General features: G+C 37.5%; 2 protein-coding genes across 2 annotated transcripts; one reads left to right on the forward strand and one right to left on the reverse strand.

The window, feature by feature from the left end:
• Nucleotides 1-1,355: 1,355 nt before the first annotated feature.
• LOC4325272 (two pore calcium channel protein 1-like) lies at nt 1,356-15,695 on the reverse strand. The gene is made up of 24 exons (NM_001406232.1): nt 15,338-15,695; nt 14,056-14,199; nt 13,842-13,949; nt 13,321-13,416; nt 12,692-12,801; nt 11,449-11,509; nt 10,805-10,971; nt 10,612-10,717; nt 10,411-10,488; nt 9,927-9,988; nt 8,715-8,787; nt 7,795-7,860; nt 7,301-7,444; nt 6,612-6,669; nt 5,842-5,949; nt 5,194-5,257; nt 4,622-4,790; nt 4,203-4,267; nt 3,972-4,062; nt 3,432-3,518; nt 3,161-3,232; nt 2,559-2,599; nt 2,381-2,480; nt 1,356-1,808 (listed from the first exon to the last, which is right to left on the reverse strand). The coding sequence occupies exons 1-23, from the start codon at nt 15,551-15,553 to the stop codon at nt 2,393-2,395; spliced, it is 2,274 nt and encodes a 757-aa protein (NP_001393161.1). The 5' UTR covers nt 15,554-15,695; the 3' UTR covers nt 1,356-1,808; nt 2,381-2,392.
• Nucleotides 15,696-17,063: 1,368 nt separating this feature from the next.
• ASL1 (Albino Seedling Lethal1) lies at nt 17,064-19,084 on the forward strand. The gene is made up of 3 exons (NM_001406233.1): nt 17,064-17,243; nt 17,325-17,530; nt 18,557-19,084. The coding sequence occupies exons 1-3, from the start codon at nt 17,096-17,098 to the stop codon at nt 18,791-18,793; spliced, it is 591 nt and encodes a 196-aa protein (NP_001393162.1). The 5' UTR covers nt 17,064-17,095; the 3' UTR covers nt 18,794-19,084.
• The last annotated feature ends 133 nt before the right edge of the window (nt 19,085-19,217 follow it).

Here is a 19,217-nt window from a genome sequence, read left to right on the forward strand (position 1 = left end):
ACCGAACCGGATAAGTCGCGCGTAACTTATCCGGACTCCACGCCGTTTGCACGCACCGGATTTTTCGGAACGTTTCCAAAACAAAAACGAATCCGAATTTGCAGCAAAACAAAACTGCAAAAGGAGGCTGCATCTGCGCAAGGGTGAGGAGCCAATTTTTCGGACCATTCGACGCGTACGTCGTGCACGCGCGCCGCCTGCCCTGCCAGGCCAGGCGAGCGAGCGCGCACGTGTTTCCCCTCTTCTCTCCACCACACATGCTTCAAGTGGTTAGGAGGGCATCCTCCCTTTTAAGGAGGTCCCCCTCTCCTAGAATAAGTAAGGTGGTACTAAACTCCACATGCATGCCATCCCATGAGGTGGGCTTTTTGTGATTTTCCAAAGAATTAATCTTCGAGTGGGCTAAGGCCCATTCATTAATTCCAACATCAGAGACTGAAGGAACTGCTCCTGTTCTGAGTGTTCTGACTGGAGTTGCTTCATTGCTCTCTGCATTGGGTTTGTGCTTGAGTGTCATCTTTGAGAGGCAATAGTCGCCCACCAGATGACTCGAGTCATTTTGGCCATCTGAGTCGTTTGAATTTTACTGTACTGTTCTTCCTTTTGGCTCACGCCAGTTGTACAATTTCAATGCATCTTAGGCCTTGTTTAGATTTCAACTTTTTTCTTGAACCTTCCAACTTTTCCGTCATATCGAACTTTTCTGCACATGCAAACTTCCAACTTTTCCGCCACATCGTTCCAATTTCTTCAAACTTCCAATTTTGGCGTGGAACTAAATACAGCCTCACCAAAATTAAAAGTTTGACTAAAATTGAAATTTGAAGAAAAAAGTTGGAAGTTTATATGTGTAGGAAAATTTTGATGTGATAAAAAAGTTAGAAGTTTGAAGAAAAAGTTGAGGACTAAACAAGACCTTAATAAAGGATTCAAAGTTTGAACTCTTATCTTGGAGCCTGTGCAACACGACCAAACATGAGAAAATTTACAAGGTGTTCTCTTATTCTTGGATAGGTATATACCCCCTTATAATTTTGAGAGGTAAAAAATTAAACCGGATTAACTGATTAGAAAAACTAAGTTTATGATTAGAACTGGCAGAGTTTTCTAATTGTTGTGAGGTATAGAGAGGTATATATAGCTTACAGTGTTAGTTCGGAGGTATATACTTCTTATGGTGAAAGTATGTATACTCTACCTTTTTTTTTGCGATTATATATATTCTTCCTCTTAATAAGCACAAATATCTATGTCTAAAAAAATGTAAGAAAAATCACAAATATTTATAAAGATAAGTTTCCAATCATATTCCAACCTGTAAGATTAATTCTAGTACCTTCTTTTATGAAAAGGTATATCTCAAATATGGGGAGGTATATACCTATTGAAGGATGAGAGAAAATATCAAAACTTATAACGTGTATATAGTATAACAATAAGGAAATGTGGAGTATTATGGCTATAATAACCTGTAAAGTTTTCAAAAAAGAAAATCACCAGAACCATTAGCACATTTTAATCCTATACAAAAAGAGCTCCTTTGTATAAATATATATGCACTGTAGGAGAATCTCCTACAATATTTACTTTTAAAAAAAAGCTCCTTTAAGGTCTCCTTTGGAGCAGAAAGAGAACACATCTGCTGTTCTCCTTGACAACTAAAGTATGACAAGCAGAGTCCTTTCCATCACCTCACCAAGATTCCTTTGCACCTGAGTACCTGACATAACAAAACATAACTCCATGCTCGAGAACCGGCTCTAATCATTTCCTTTTTTTTTTCTGTTCTTGCTTTCTTCCTGCAGGGCCTTTTTTTTAAAAAAAAAAAAGACCTGAGTTAAAAATATTAATCATGGTAAAAGAAGCAATTGATTTACGGAGTTGCTAGAAATATGGCGCCATATGCTATAGTCGATTTTTTTCAGCCACTTACACAGTAGTTACACCTCATTTACACCCCACTTACATATGTAATTAGTATGTAATTTTTGAATTTACATATGTAATTTTAGTACTTACATATGTAATTTTGAGACTTACATTGTAAATACACTAAAATTACATATGTAATTTAGGGACTTACAATGTAAATACATGCCGACTATTTTTTGATGAAAAATATGGCACCATAAATATAGCTACACCCTTGATTTAAATGGAAGGCATAGAACGCAAGAATGCAAATGATGTGGCTGATCGGCTGATCTAATACAGTAATACCGATTACCTATGCTAGAGTAAAAAACTAAAAATACATTAGCACACAGTGACATGGTATAGGCATCAGAAATATTAGAAATGGCTGGTAGCATTTTCAAATCATGTATTCGGTCATCTAATTTTACGGGAGTTGCCATTGGAGAGAAAAACAGGGTAGTACCATGAAGATAAGCTATTGGTCACGGTTTTGAGATCCATCAAGTTCATTGCTCAACATATGGTGAAGAAGAATATCAACCATGGTCCCCTTTGTCCTCACACTGCACAACATCAATGGTAAATTAATGTTGCAGAAATATGTTATCATGCCATAACAACTAATCGTTTTCTTTTATTACCGCACAGATCGCCGCCTGTTTCTTCCTTCCAAAGTAGGATCCTGCATGGATGAACAGATGCCCTCAAAAAACTACTAGCTATTTCAATCCAGGTAACTGCTTAAGTTTATACAAACTAAAGTTATTTTATACTTTATAATCCACAGTTTGTGTAGGCGAAGCTAGTAACGCCAAATTCTTTCTTGATTTGACATAACAGAAAGTTAGAAACAACCAAACAGATATAGTACTACTTCCAATCAAAAGCTCAAGAGAAGTGGGATTCATGAGTCGTTTGATTGGTTCCCACACTTAGCCACAATTTGGAGATGACACATGACATGAGCGCACAACCAAATGGCAACTGGCAAGCTGGCTCAGAAAGTGCAACTACAAACCAAACGTTAGCCTCAACCATCCCTCAGCTGCTCAAACTCACCTAAGGCAACACTGGCAAGGTTTCGATTCGTACTTATTCAAATAATTGTGCGATAATAGTGTAGTGTGAATCGATGTTGTCAAAGGACAACTAGGCTACCTGTAACCAGTTAATTACTGGCTTTTCAGCAGTTTTCTAAATACAAGTAAAGAGAATTTGTTGTCGGCACAAATATTGTTCTAACCTGGATATCAGCTTCGCCATCTTTCTCCAGTTCCATCTCAGCAAAAAATGCCTCCAACACAAATGCTACAATCTGAGGGAAAAAAAAGGGAGGACACAATTTATTTAATCAACAAATAATCATCTAAAAAATATAAGTAGGATAATAGGAATGTCAACAACTTTCTAACTGCATGCACATAAATAATAAAAACAACAGTATCATGCAATATTAGAAATGCCATGAATGTCACTGCATGAACAAAAACTGAAATAACTATTTAATATCTTACCAGATTAAGCAGCAGTAATACTGAAATGAGGTAAAAGCTGACAAAATAAATCAGGCTCCAATAACTTCCAGTCAATTGCCTGTAGCTCTGAAAGAAAGAAAAAAGGAGCTTCATTCAAAAGAACAAAGATAAGGAAACGAAGGTTAGCAAATAAAATAAGTCACTCAAGACATTTTGGCAGATTTTACTTAAATTATTGTAGGCAGATGATCCAGATCAATGAGCTAAATTTATAAGAATATAAATATAAGAGAGAAAATATTATCCTTTTCCTTCTGATTTATTACTCTTAACTATCTTTTTTCTAGTTGCATACTTTTTAACATCTATAGGGTAAACTTTTAAACTTAATTTCACAGATCTTAAGCATTCATTTGGATACAGTAAAATGGGCAGGCTCTACATGAGTCAACTTATCAAGGTGAAAAATAGTAAAGTAAATCAGTGCATACAAAACCACCCTCTCACCCCTCAAAATATAAAATATTCAGTGTATAGAACAAGCAAGATTGAGCACATGCATGGCTGCCATGTTCTTACCTCCATCCAAGCTTGCCAATTGCCCATCACTAACAAATTGAACAGAGTTACCATACCACTTGGATAGTCATTGAAGTTAAAAAGAAGATAGCTGCACATGCCAAGGTAAAAGAGTGAGAATTTTGTCAAAAATAAATAGAAGGTGAGATTTTAGTATAGAAGTTACTGGAACAAAAACACTTCTAAAACTTTTTAGAAATCAAAACGGTGAAATAAGAACAAAAAGGGTACTCGTTACTGAAGAGATCGGTTTCTTCTAGTGTTGGATTTCCTGCATACACAATGCCCCCAAATATCTGCAAACAGAAGACTCGAGACTGTCATCTAATGACAATAATTGAGGTGTGAAAAGTGTTTATGATATATAGACAGCAATGACGTGCTGTTTAGACAAGGAAAAGTACAAATAACAATAGTAATTAGTAACTGGACAATCTAAGAACAAAGAAAAGGAACTCCAATCACTAGTGTAAGTAACAGATTGCTGTGACCAGTAAACAAACTGGACCAGCAATTTTGTCAAGACTGCATGTGAGGGGAAGCACTGAAGAATGAGCACAAATATTTATGTTTCCCCAAAAACTTTAAGCTCTTGGATGAACTATTTAGGACATTAAACTTGATATGGAAAACCATTAGTTTATTCCAACCTGCAAACCAAGGGAGCAGTAAATGCAAAGGGTGCAGAATACAATCCCCAAATATGGCATCAAGCTAGACATCAGAGTAAAGAATGTTGCAACAAATGCTCTGAAACGCCGAACTTGCAACAGAATTCTTGTCAAGCGTAACATCCTTCCAAGAAGAAGGTACCGAATCCTGCCAGGCAAAATTCAGAGGAAAATCAGGATTATTAGAGCAAGGCAGTAAACAACGATAAATAGTTAACAGAGAATTCTGTCAGAACTGTTATCCACTCAGAACCTGTTTAAGTGACTTAATGTTAAAGTGATGATTCAAAGTAAAGTTCAGGGCAATTATTAAGATTCAACAACCCATATAGCTCAACATGATATTTCAGGTTAGAGTTTATTTTTTATTCACATGGTAACTTAAGTACATAGTTCTTAAATCACCATCATATTAGGAAAGAGGTTATTAATTTAGTTTCAGCAATTAAAGAGCATGATGCATACTAAAAGGATTGATGTTTGTATCTTGATGTACATATGATGGATTGACTAAATTTTGGAAAGTAAAGCATCCAAAACAGTGAAATTACCATTCTCCATTTGAAAGAAAAGAAAGCTTCGATGGGAAGGCAAATGTTAGAGTCTCTCCAATAACTACAATGAAATGAGAAGTCAGATGCCACAAAGTAATTGGCAAGAAGATTACTATATGCAAAAAAAAAAAAAAAGTTCTCTTCCAACGATACTCCTTTTCAGATATGAATTAAGGCAGTTGAATATACAGTACTAGTTATTTACTTATTTTCAGCGGAAACTGCATGGAACAAGAATATTTGGTTGTCCAGGTTAGGCAAAAGCTAAATTTGAAGAACATAACGCATTTGATATGACCAGTGTTATTTTCTTGGAAAGGAAACATGGTTTTGAAGTTGAGAGTTTATCATCATCCAATCATGACCAAGGGAAAATCAATTATACTCCATAGTTTTTCAGTAACAGTGAATGCACACACCTATTCTTAAATATAGTATTCTTAAAATATAACCTCTCACCCATACAATATTTTTCTAATTCAGTTTTGTTGTGAAATGCAACTCTTCTTTTGAACCAGAAATACTTCTTGGTAATATGGATTTTTCTTTAAAATGCAAGGTGAAAAGTAGCAATGGAAGAAAATAAGCAACTACACAGAACTGTTACTAAAATCGTCTCAAAATAAATTAGTAGGATTAACTTACATATAGTCCAAGTAAGCACAAAATCAAACTTGTTTTGACCTTCCATCCAGTAGGCACCAAATCCTAATGAAAATATTTTGAGTGCCATCTCTATAACGTAAATCCATCCTGCAACATTATAGATTTGTATTGACATACTTACATACGTGAAGACAAGGATATGAACATATTATTACATTACAATGCCAGCACTCCATAACATCGTGCACCATATGCACCTTATAAAAAAAGGACAGAATGGGTACTTTCTTATGAATATACTCGTGAAGTTCAATAAACTACGAATTTAATTGTGTCAAACCTCAGTGTAAGAACTTTTTTTTAAGATGATGGATTAAACCGGCCTCTACATCCAAACAGATGTACACAGCCAAGAATTGAAATAATTAAATTCACAAACGGATGTGAAAACAGTGTAAGAAGTTTGATTACATGATTTCTGATACAATATACATTTCTAAATAGAGGGAATAAACTTATGACCATTGCAATCATATGCGATTCTGTATCGACCCCACAGTACTGCAGCAACCTAAATCAGGAAAACACAGTAGACCCTTTCAACAAAATTTAAGAACGACAGACTACTACAGTAGAATACAAATTCTGAAGTTCGGCTACATAATCATCAAACCTAAGAGAAATGGCAATTATTCTTCAAGTGTCAACTTTAAGTTGGAAACTCAAGATAATATGCCAGGGAGATTTTATAGGAGATAGTTACTGCTTACAGAGCATTGTTGAAACAAAGTTCACCAAAATATGCTTACCAAAGACAAACTCAACTTCTTGCCACACTTTCTGCGAGGAGCTGTTTTCTATATCCAGCTGCAAAAATCATATCCCAGGGATTACATACAGTTTTCACATCCGTTTGTGAATTTAATTATTTCAATTCTTGGTTCTAAAATGAAGCCATGCTTCCTTGTCTACAAAACGTTGTTAAACACTAGCATAATGCCCGTATGTTGCAACAAAATTTGTTTCTAATTGTCTAATATATTATCATTGTGCTAATTTTGTTGTCATTTCACAAAGATGAAAAAATCCATAATATTCTATTGTCATATTTTCCTTGCGCTGGGGTCTATAGCATGTGGGGGCTGGGAAACAAGCAAAGTTTTGTCTCACTGTTCGTAGGTCCCGCATGGTAGTTGGGTGGTCAGGTGTTGGTGGTGGTAGACTCACCATTACCATCTTTTATATTAGCATAGATAACTTAGATTGAATAATTTTGTAGTCAACAAACTATTGCAAAGCTAATATAGTAGGCTGATTACGCTGCCATGTACTCAGTAGTTGATAGTAAACAAAAAATAGAAAACAAATACTGAGAAGTGCTAAGAGTATAAATTTAAGTCTAGCAGATATGGAAATAGAATACTGCTAACAATATAAAGTATGATTCCAAGTTGAATAAAAATAAAACACAAATTAGAAGAAAAAAAAACTGCCATACCGTTGTTTCAATAATGACAGCGACTAGATTCATCAGAAGAACAAAAATAACAATATACTCAAACAGTGGGCTCCGCACAAAAGATTTCAACCATTCACACAGTGCTGAATGATAGAAAGATGGATACTTCTCGAGATAGGATGGCTGCAAAAATATGTACAACATTAGGTCAAACAAGGTAGAATGTTGCTGCAAACAGTGCAACATCGACGTATTTATATCCTTGACACTCTTAACAATATTTGGTCATTGATACATTTGCAATTGAAGTATTCAGATTGTGTAAACAAGGGAAGGGCAAAAACATAATGTCACAAAACATTTCCTTAAACTTTTGCTAAAAGTAACAATAAAATAACAGCCAAGATTTTGCATTGGGGTTTGTGGCAAGTCAAATAGAGGGTATTTGTTTTAGGTTGAAGGAGTATAGCTTTCAATTTTCCATGATAAAGAAAGAGTAGAAAATTATGAACATCAAAATAAGTACAACTTACAGGTGGTTCTTTCTGGAATTTTATTGCAATGGTATTGCACAGTGTAGCAAATTCTTCAGAGGTAACCTGGACAAGGATAAATAAGTGAGATAAAAAAACACTAACATGCCATACCATCAAATGAGGATAAAAATTAACATCAGAATTAAGACCTCACTGAGGCATGTATACTTTCAGAAAATGGTACAGGTGATAATTAGGCCATCCCCAACCATGCCATCTAGTCTCCATAGCATTTAATGCATTGCCACATAAGCAAAAATCTGATGTGGCAAGAGAGCTAAAGAGGAGAGAGGTAAAAAGATGAATAAACCATTTCTCATGCAAGAAACCATCTCTACACAAGAACCAAGAATGAAAACAAGGGGATAGGTAGATAAAAGGAGAGAGAAGAGAGGTGATTGGATGAGAATTTAATTTGAAGACACCATCCATTGAATTGTAGTTTCTATACATAGTGTCTATATGACATAGCAAGTACGGAAACTATTTGATAGTTTCTGGGTTGGGGATGGCCTTAGTACCAGCTTCTTAGGCTGCGTTCAGAACTCAAGTTTCCCAACCTCTACTCCCTCGTTTCCCATGAGCATGCTTCCCGAACTACTGAATGGTGCTTTTTTGCACCAAAAAAAAAGTCTATAGAAAAGTTGCTTAAAAATCATATTAATCCATTTTTAAGTTTTTAGCTAATTCTTAATTAATCATGTGCTAATGTGCTACCTCATTTTCCGTGCGGAGGGAAAAGGTTTCCAACCACCACTAAACACAGCCTTAAGTGTTTTTGTTATAAACATTCTTACAAGTACTTTTTTTTTTGGGGGGGGGGGGGGGGGGGGTTAGGGGGAGAGGATGGAGGGTGAACGTGCTTGAAGAATTATTAAAACTAAGACATGCCTACTGAAGATAGTAGGAGCACGTACCTTAAAATCACCACTCTGATCAAGCTCGGCAAAAATTAATTCAAAATCTTCCCTTGAGGTTTTAGGTAACGATCTACAAAAGGAGGCACCATTCTGTGAGACCCATAACTGATCCAGGAGCTAGCAGGAATTTGGTAAAATGCAAGGATAACATCTGTCGTCATCAACTTTGGAGGGGAAGGGATGTCTCCCTACCATGTTATGATAATAAGCAAAACTAACTTACACTTACAAACCATTAAGTTGTTGGTTCAATAAAATCAATAAATGCAAAACCGAAAAGTGGACAGCATGATATGCTGCAATTGTAAGAACCATGTTCTAGGCTTCTAGATATTAATTTGACATTTTCTACACAATTAATTCTGCTGATTTCTGATATATGTTATGAATGTCAAAATAATGGAGCAAAACTGAAATAATGTAATTTGGAATAGCATTGAGATTGTAATAACGAAAGCAGACACCCATTCTGACCTGTGTTCTCTTCGAGATGGCATGTCATCTAATGAGTATTCAAGTACCAGTGCATCATCATAAAAATGGATATTTGGCTCTACAGACCAGTAAGGATGCCCATCTTCCAAAGGCAGTCACGTCATTGTTTAAAGGGTTTTTCTTTTGCTTACCATTTGCATGAGTTAGTTACCCTTTTCAGTTTTCAGTGTAAGGATAAAAAAAAAAAGACCTTCCTTAATGGATCGGCCACTTTCACAGATAGCATCAAGCTTGCACGGAAGTGGGGCAATTAGAGACTTCTTATACCCTTGGCATGGACATGGAGTTAATTTTGTTGGCATCTGGGTTGGGTGGGATCTCCTTCAGCACGTTTGCTAACCACTTTACCTACTATGGATTTAATTTTGAAGATTGGTTTCATGCATGACAGATATTGATTTTGACTGACTTAAGATTCCTTCAGGAAATGGAGGAACATCTCCACAAAAAAGATTGTAAAAATAAACTTACTACCCATAAAATGCAGTGTTTACATTCCTTGAGGATGTACCGGGAGGTACTGTATTTTCAGTGTAAATTTTTGGTACCTCCCTTGTGTTGAGGTACTTGAAGGTAGCACAAATTTAAGTTGAGGTACCTGAAGGTAGCACAAATTTAATACTAAAAGGTATGGTACCCCCTCAAGGACTAAATCACTCTATAATGTAATAAGGAGATTTGAAGGAGTGTAATGTAAGAGGGCATTTTGGTTACCTGTATTTGTTGAGCTCATCTAGTAATGATAGGCACTGTTCTTTGTTGAGATAACCCTGACCCTGATGTCCACAGATAGGGAAGAAAGGGATATCAGCAGCCAATATTAATAATACTCATGAATAACACAGCCAAACAACTAAACACGTCTATATCATCTCAATAGCAGCAGGACCTTGATTTTCTTGCTAACTCGTTTTCCCTAATCTAAGATCTATAATATTAATCTCATCACGCCTTGCGAAGGTGAGCTAGTGCTGCTTATTTGATAATTTGAACATTTAAAATAATCCCAACTGAGAACCGAAGTGATCAGACTATACTCTGATGAAGGATAACCTGAACATCAAAGTTATACTAAAGTACTGAAGTACTGCTGAGGTGCATCAGTTTTCAGGAAAACATAAAAAATACTTGCACTAAAATACGTTGCCAAATTGTGGTGCACTAGTTTGCAGGACAACATAAAATGGAAAACACTTACAGTAGCATCAATGATACCAAATGCCTTCTCTAGTATACTTTTCCTTGTACAGTCTGCCTGAGAAACTTGCTTTGCTAGCTAGATCACAAAAAATATGCCATGTTAGCAGTATGTGAAGCATAATAATAATAATAACTCAGAATTCATAACAAAAAAAAATAGCGATCATCATGTGAATTAGGACAGAGGTGAGGAACCCACCTGCTCCTTAAAGCTATCATAAATGACAGCAAGAATTAAATTTGTTAGGAAGTAAACTCCCAAAAGTACGTAGACAATAAAAAATAGTGAGGACCAACGAGAGCTCCTGCTCAAAGATGTATAAGGTTAATTTGTATGCATGTCATATGCAGGAACTATCATAAACACTTCAGTAATAGTGATGCCTTCTTACTTATAAGCAGGAACCCATACATCAGGATTATTGGAGGTGGTGAAGAGAATAAACATCTGATATAACGTGGTACCATATGACGAGAAAACAGTCTTTCCTTGTGGTGTATCCTCAAATGTTACATAAGCTAGCCAGCTTGCGAATAAGAGGAACAATAGTGAAAGGGCCTACATAATGCAAGCGACCAAAAAGATATGCATCAAAACTGAACACATAATGTGCACTAATGCAGACATAAATATGAACATGCAGAACCATAAGAAACTCATGGAAAAGTAAATTGAGGTAAACATCTTTGTAATTAGTATTCCAATAACTAGGCCGTAAAATGTAGTTCAAAATTGACTTTTATATTGGAAAGCAGAAAGGGCAGAACTCAAGAATGAACAGGATGTCAGAAGAGAACAATCTCCCCCTCCTTCCCAGCCTACCTAAATCTACAATGGTCCCACACTATTTATAAGTTGGTGTCCACAATTTCAATTCATGCACCACAAACCATCAGATGAAGAGAGTAACGAAAGGTCCCCGTGACTCTCAAGCATAGACAAAAACTTCTAATGGCTTATTCTGAAGGAATATAATCATTGTATGTCCTACAGTGCTAGAAGTATAGTAATTTTGCATAATTAATAAAGTCTTACCAAAACATTAAGGTATGTCCCAACCATACCAACCAGTGTAACAGCACACATTCGCAGTTCCCTGTCACAAAAGGAACAGTTAATACATCTGTCAAACAATCAAAAAAATAACATATATCTTAACTAACATTGACATGTATCTTTTCCTAAATGGGACAGGTAAGTGTTTGCCTATGTGTCTATGTGAACGCTAATTATAATTATTTATGGGTCTTCTCTTTGCTATGCAGTATGATTATCCTGCAGAAATCTAGGTCATCTATCTATCTATTATATTATTAAGATAGCATTGAAAGGAGGCACCACGTTCGTTGTGGAGGCTAGAAATTACCACATTAATCGGAGAAAAAGAAAGAAGAGTCCAAGTAGGAATACAATTTTAAAATAACTGAAATTTGGAATTAAAAATAAGCAATATTAGAAAAAGAGTCCATATAAGAACCCAATACACGATTAATTAAAATTTGGAATAAAAAATAAAATAAATTAAGAAATTATTAGAAAAATAAAATAGAGTTCAAATATTAATACAATTTTGAAACAACTAAAATTTAAAATAAAAAAAAAGTAACATCGAAAGAATAGTCCATATAGAACACAAAACAAGATTAATTAAAATCTAAATAAAAAATAAAATAAATTCAGAAATTATAAAAAGGAAAATAAGAGTTCAACTAGGAATACAATTATAAATAATTAAAATTCTTAATAAAAAATAAAGACAATTGAAAGAAGAGACCATCAAGAACACATGACGAGATTAATTAAAATCCGAAGTAACAAATAAAATAAATTCCAAACATAGAAAAATAATTATAAGAGTTCAAGTAGGAAAACAATTTATAAATAAAAAAATATCAGGGTGAAAAATATGGAATTTTCAAAAAAAAAAGTCCATCTAGAACACAACGATGACAAATGAGGAGGATGAATAGAAACGGTGGTAAATCGGCAACAAATAAAGGGGTAGCGACTAGCGTGACTTCTAAAAAATATAAAATTAGAAACACTTGGATGATAAAGTTCGGTCTTTCAAAGTCCTAAGACAATGAGTTAGCTATTTAACAAAATTTAAGTAAAATAATATGTAAAAAATAGATAATTTTGTATGGGTGCTAGCCGCGCAATTGCGCGGGCCACCCAGCTAGTTTTCTTTGAGATTGATTCAGTAACGAACCTTCATACTGAATTCAGAAAGCTAGCAGCAGAAACTGTAGTCTAGAGTAGATAAAACACTGCAAACCTGATATTCATTATTAGAAACGCAACACGGATGTAAGGAGCTACTCTGAAAGGTTGGGGACTAAATGCAAACACCAGTATGTCACATGCTAAGATGAAGAGAAGAAGAACCTACAAGACAAAGCAGAAATATGGATAGACCACAGTTTGTGAAGCAGTAAGAAAGACACATTTTTAGAGAGAAACATATGCTTAATTAAAGTAAAACAACAGGATTACAGTCTGTTTGCAGCGTAGGAATTAAAAGGGGCAGAGTTAGCACAATGGGTAGTCTAGTTAAAACAAGGAAGTTTATTTAGCTTGAATGTAACTGTATCAAAAATTGGAAGGGCCTAGTCAAATCTAACAAAAAAAATAGCCATCCCTCATACGTAAAAGCACATAGTTAATTTACAAAAAGTAGTTAAATATGTGAATGTTCACTCACATATGCCTTCAAATTTTAGATTTTATCTCAGTAGGGCCAGATGTAATCCACATCATCCATTATTTTTTGCAGTTACATAGTTTTATTTAACTTCAGTTTATACTTGTATGCTATCCACATCAATGGATCTTAGAAAAACAAACATGTATGCTATTCTTGCTATTTATACTCATATATATCTATTTTATAAACAGATGCCATACCTTCAGTTTATTTATTGTGTTCTTCCAGAATAGGTTTAAACCTTCATAGGACAGTGGATAGAAGATATCCATTACAAGAATAACAAGTGTGAGCCCCTGAAATTGAAAAGAACGGCAAGTTTGCGTCAAATATATCAGATTAATGTTTTCAGTCCTCAATACAGACCATTACATGTTCGTTAAAAAAAGCATGTGCATTATCCTGTTATACAACAAATAACCATACAAAATCTAGAATGATGGAATTCAGATTTTAATGTACTCAAATGACCATGCTCTGGCCCAACTAACTATGCAATACATCTCAAAGCTCAACAATAATATTGAGAAGCTGTGATTAGTATAGTCACCAAAGGTTGCTTTAATGGTCACCAACAAAGTTGAGTGTAATTACAAAAGCAAATTATTGACCTGACTTTCCAACTGCTCATTAATCTACTACCGACTGTAGTTTTTGAAGTTTTCTGCAATTAAAGTTTTCAGAGAACATAGAAACACCACTCTTATAGACAAAGCCTTACCTCATATATGAGAGATTCAGTTTTGCTCAAGTATGGCAACTGCCCCAGAAAGTAAAGATCCCTTTGATCACAAGCATGTTGAGAATATCCCCGGCACCAGAGAGGCTTCTGAAATGCAAAAGAAACAACTCAAAACATGACCATAATGGGACTTGCAGGATTTTAGCCGCTTTCCTGTACAATGTAATAGATGGGTTCCATTTTCATAACTAACCTCGAGAAAATTCAAAAGAATCAAAGCAAATAGGTTAAGTGACCACAGCCAATCCAACCGGAGATACACAAAATAGAATCTCATAGCCCTCTCAAACCTTGTGTCATTCAAGACATCCTCAGGGATACCCACACCATCTTCTGCCTGTCAAACCATTGCAATTAATTCCCAGTATATCAGAAAAGGGTGAGGATCCTCTACCATAAAGTCACTACCATTACAGTACCATTACAATCACTAGTATGTGGGTCCTATCCTCCTATTGTCCCACACGTCAGTGCCTGTAATGGTAGTGATATTATGGTAGAGGACGTGAACTCATCAGAAAATGACAACAATATCGCAAACAGGGTTGGAAATTTCGGACCGAAATTTCCAAGTGACCCCCGATACGATATTAATTCGGCCGAAATTTTTGAATTTTTCAATTTTTTCATGAATTTGGATAATATTTGTTCAAATTCAACTAAATTTTGTTTAAAATTTCGGAAATTTTGGACCGAAATTTCAGGATTTCGGTGACCCCCGATAGAAAACCCTGAACCGATAGAGTGAACCCTGATCGCAAAACACAAATGTAGACCTTGTTTTGCATCATTAAAGATACCCTAGTTGTGTTGCAAAAGAAAATGGGATTTACTGCGCTAAGTCCGTTAGCTAAGAGTGTCGACGGATAACATATATTCTTGTTATGGTACTGGGTATTGAGTGAGAATTCACATGCAAATGACACGACAGTTATAGTAAAACGTCAATTTGCACATGATAAAATTTTTAGATGGTACATTTTTAACATAATTCAAAGATAGCGCTTGCAAAAATCGAAACAAAAGTTAACAGCTATATGCAACATCGGAAATAGTGAAAGTCAACTTAAACACTGTTAGTACGTTTTCTGTCATAAAACAGCACAACTGAAACCACGCTTAATTCTGGCATTGGCACGTAAATGTGCGCAAAGTTCAGGTTATCGCCAAGCAACCTATGCCGAGTGGCGCCTTGGCCCTATCTCACGGCTCCGAACAGAGCACAAGCTGCAAACAACTACCTCGACCACGCCAAGCTCCCGCACCACGTAAACATGCCGAGCTCGGGCAGACAATCCATCAAACACCGCCCCTACATCCACGCTCGCCAGCGCACACCACCCACCCCGACAAACCCACGACCACGATCACCGCAATTCCCAACACAGGAGCAGCCTACAGCAAAGCAGCGTCGCGCTTCGCCTAACAACGAGTACGAACGACACAAGAGGGAGGCAGAGGAGGAGGGAACCGACGAGGTCGACGAGGGCGGCCGCCTTCTGGTACCGGTTGCCGTAGGCGAGGGCGTCCGAGCGGCGCTGGTACTGCCTCGAGCCCCTCCACCCGCCGCCGCCGCCGCTGGTGTGGCTGCCGGTGCCGGACGACCCGGAGCCGTGGGAATGGGATATGTGCTCCGCCGCCTCCGCGATCAGAGGCGCCTTCGCCTCCCTCATCTCTCCCCTCTCCCTCATCTCTCCCCCTCTCCCTCTCCCTCGAGTGTGAGTGGATGCAGATGTGCAGGGAGAGATCTGGAACCGCGAGCGGAAGCGGAAGTAGAAGTGGATTAGTTTACAGGAGCGTTACGCCGATATGGAAGTGGGAGTGGGATTAACTAATTCGAAGGCAACGTGCTTCGCCTTAAATCATACCACTACCGGTGGTCGTCGGCCACGTAACAGGCAGCTCTGGCAGTCTGGCGCGAGCCACGCTGCAAGTCCCCGTAATCTGAAAATCCATTGGCAGATTATATTAGAGCGCGACGAACAGCAGACAGTGTGACGCGACACTAGCACGAGGTCCTCGCGTGCATAGGGAGGCTGGTTCTGCACTCCTGATTGGCACGCGCCGGTGGCTGGTGTTTGGGCGGTGAAACGGATCGTTGGGCCAACGTGTAGTTTTCGGTACGGATGGGGGTCTGAATCATGATAGGATACCAGTCCGCGTGGGTGGAGCAGACGACGCGGGGAAGAATGACGTCGCATCTGCCTGATGCTCACTTCTGGATGTTTTTAGGATTAGGTTCCTGCGCAGTCCCCAGTGTGACGCGGGGTTCATTGAAACTGCATCCAACGGTTGAGATTATTTAAGCACTGTTTATGGAAAAAAAAATCAGACATCTACTATAGCCAGTGGCACTGTAACACTTAATCTACACCCTTCGTTGAAAAAAATGAATAGATGAGATCTAATGCAGTCATTAACTTGCAGTCCTAATTGTAACTGCATTTGATCTCAATCCATGTTTTTAAGGCCCCGTTCGTCCCTATTAGGATAGTACTAGATTTTACCTTACTTTTGTTAGCAAGTTCTTTTTACTATCGAAAACATTTTTATATAAAAAATACTCCAAAATATCTAATAAATCTATTTTTTAATATTTGTAATGACTAATACTCAACTAGTGTACATTAATAGCTCGTCTCGTTTTATGTTCACTTATTTTTATTATCATTTTTATCTATCTCAGATACTCCCTCCGTCTTATTTCAAGTGCAGCCATAATTTTTCGTATCCAACTTTAATTGTCTGTTTTATTTAAAAAAAATAAAAAAATTAAAAACATAAGTCATCCATAAAGTGGAGTACTATTTATATTTTATCATATCATAACAATAATAAAAATATTAATTATAAAAAAATTTCAAATAAGACAGATGATCAAAGTTGAGCATGGAAACTCGTGGTTGCACTTGAAATGGGACGGAGGAAGTACCACTTAGTTAAGATAATCTTTTCACGCAGAGTTGTGGTAATTTTGTTGGATTTGAAACTGGAGAGTTGGGAAAATTCGTAGCATTTGTCCGTTTTGGATCTCTTTTACAGGTTACAAATTCAAATCACATAGCCTCGGCCCAGCGCTACCTCAAGTTCCGCCTTGCTGGCTGTTTGGCGTAAAATATGAATCCGCCTTCGACCCAAGCCGACGCACCAGGCTCTGGCTCGTCCCGGATAAGATAACATCATCGGCGAAGGGCACGAAGCGGTGCTCCTCGAGCTCACTCCGCACCGCAGCCATGGCGACCGCCACCTCCACGCTCTTCTCCCTCTCCTCCCTCTCCGCCTCTCTCCCTTCCCCCGCGCAGCCAGCCCCGGCGTCTCTCTCCCTCCGCGCCGTCTCCCCGCGGGCCCGCCTGTCCGCCTCCTACGCCGCCTTCCCCATCGGTACCACCTCCCTCTCTCTCTCTCCTCGAGAGTGTTCTTCCTTTGCTCTTATTCGTCGGTGATGCGAAATGCCTTGTTCAGGTGGGATCGGGGCATGGGCGGCGGCGACGCCGGCGTCGTCGGGGAGGTGGAGGAGGAGGGGACTGGAGGTGGTGTGCGAGGCGGCCAAGACCGGCACCGCGACCGGGAGGCGCCCGGACTCGGTCAAGAAGAGGGAGCGGCAGAACGACCGGCACCGCATCCGCAACCATGCACGCAAGGCCGAGATGCGCACCAGGATGAAGAAGGTAGTACATAAAATGTGGTGCTGCCCTTTCTCGCATTGCCTATGATCCAGAGCTTTCCAATGGTTCCATCCCACTGTAAAAAAAAATGATATAGGAGTACTTAGTTGCACATTGCACGATACACTGTGCAGAGAGAATGGGAAATTAGGCGTAATTAGCTGCGTCAGTGCGTCAATCAGCTCATGAGCAGAGTTTCTTGTTAGTACGCCTTCTTGGAAATGTAGATGGATTTATGTAATGTCCACTGTCCACTGTCAAGCTCCAAAAATGGAGTGAATGTGATTTTAAAAGGTGCTGCTTATTTGAATTATAGTATCAAACTAGTAATGTACCCATGCTAACGCTACGGCGATACTATGTGATAATGTAAATCATACAACCAAAAGATAGTATGTATTTTAGCAAATCAGATTAACTTAAGATACACAAAAAAGAAAAAAGACTAAAGATAAGAAGAGTTATCTTATTGTTACTCTCCCTAGTTATACATAGTTGACGTGTACTCTTCAGTCATAAATATTTGATGTTATGGCACAGTAAAACTTTAAGAGTCTGACTTGCAACATAACAAAATCAGTCTTATATCATAATCGATCAGATTTTGTAGCTTAGCATCATATAATTTGTTTTCATGATCGTAATGAGGCAGTTCAAACTAATTTATACCATTGATACCATTTTACTATAAGACCACATCGAGACAATGGTAATATTCAATATCAATGGATTATAACATCATGTTCGCCAATCATCTACATAATGTAGTAGTTACATTGACATCTCAAAGGAGAAAACTACTAAACTGAATTTAATTTCGCAGTTACCTTTCATGTGAACTATAGTTATTCTGTCAATCTAATGGATATGCTATTATGAAATTTACCTGTTAGAGAAGCAAGAGGGGTTCATTTGTTGTACATATATTCCTTTTGGTTCCTCTAAAATAAGTTACACTTTTATGCAGCATTCAATATTATAAGTTCTTTCTATGGATATGAAATACCATAAGCCTTGTTCTTTGATTAGGTTTTGAAAGCCCTTGAAAAGCTGAGAAAGAAAGCTGATGCCACACCTGAAGATATCATTCAAATAGAGAAATGGATTTCTGAGGCATACAAAGCCATTGACAAGACAGTGAAGGTTGGCGCCATGCACAGGAATACTGGTAACCATCGCAAGTCCCTTCTTGCGAGGAGGAAGAAGGCCATCGAGATACTCCGTGGTTGGTATGTTCCAAACGCTGAACCTGCTGCTACCAGCTAGTCTATTGACAAATCGTCTTCAGGAATTCGCAGCAGATTCATTGTCAACACGTCTTGCCAATTTTGGACATGCATATGTTGTTTAAGGAATTAAATAGCTTTGTTATATTCTCTCCATTCCAAGCGATGTGTATACCTTTGGTCCATGTTATGTGTTCATGTTCTTGCTCTGGAAGCCTTGAAACAGAACTGGGCCAATACTTTTCTCCCACTTCTGTTATCCTTCACATCAGTGTTGTAAAATGACAAGCTGAAATATTTTTTTTCTATGGTAAGGATGTTTTCAAAGTAATGTACTCAGCGTGAAGGTTTTCTTGCATTACTGCCCGCAGGTTTTTGCAAATAATTAGATGTTTGTCACAAGTATTTTCAGACAAAGTGGAGAATTATGAATTTAGTAAAAATGTCAATTTCATCTATGAATA

The sequence above is a fragment of the Oryza sativa genome, chromosome 1 (assembly GCF_034140825.1).
Source record: "Oryza sativa Japonica Group chromosome 1, ASM3414082v1".
NCBI classification, from domain to species: Eukaryota; Viridiplantae; Streptophyta; class Magnoliopsida; order Poales; family Poaceae; genus Oryza; species Oryza sativa.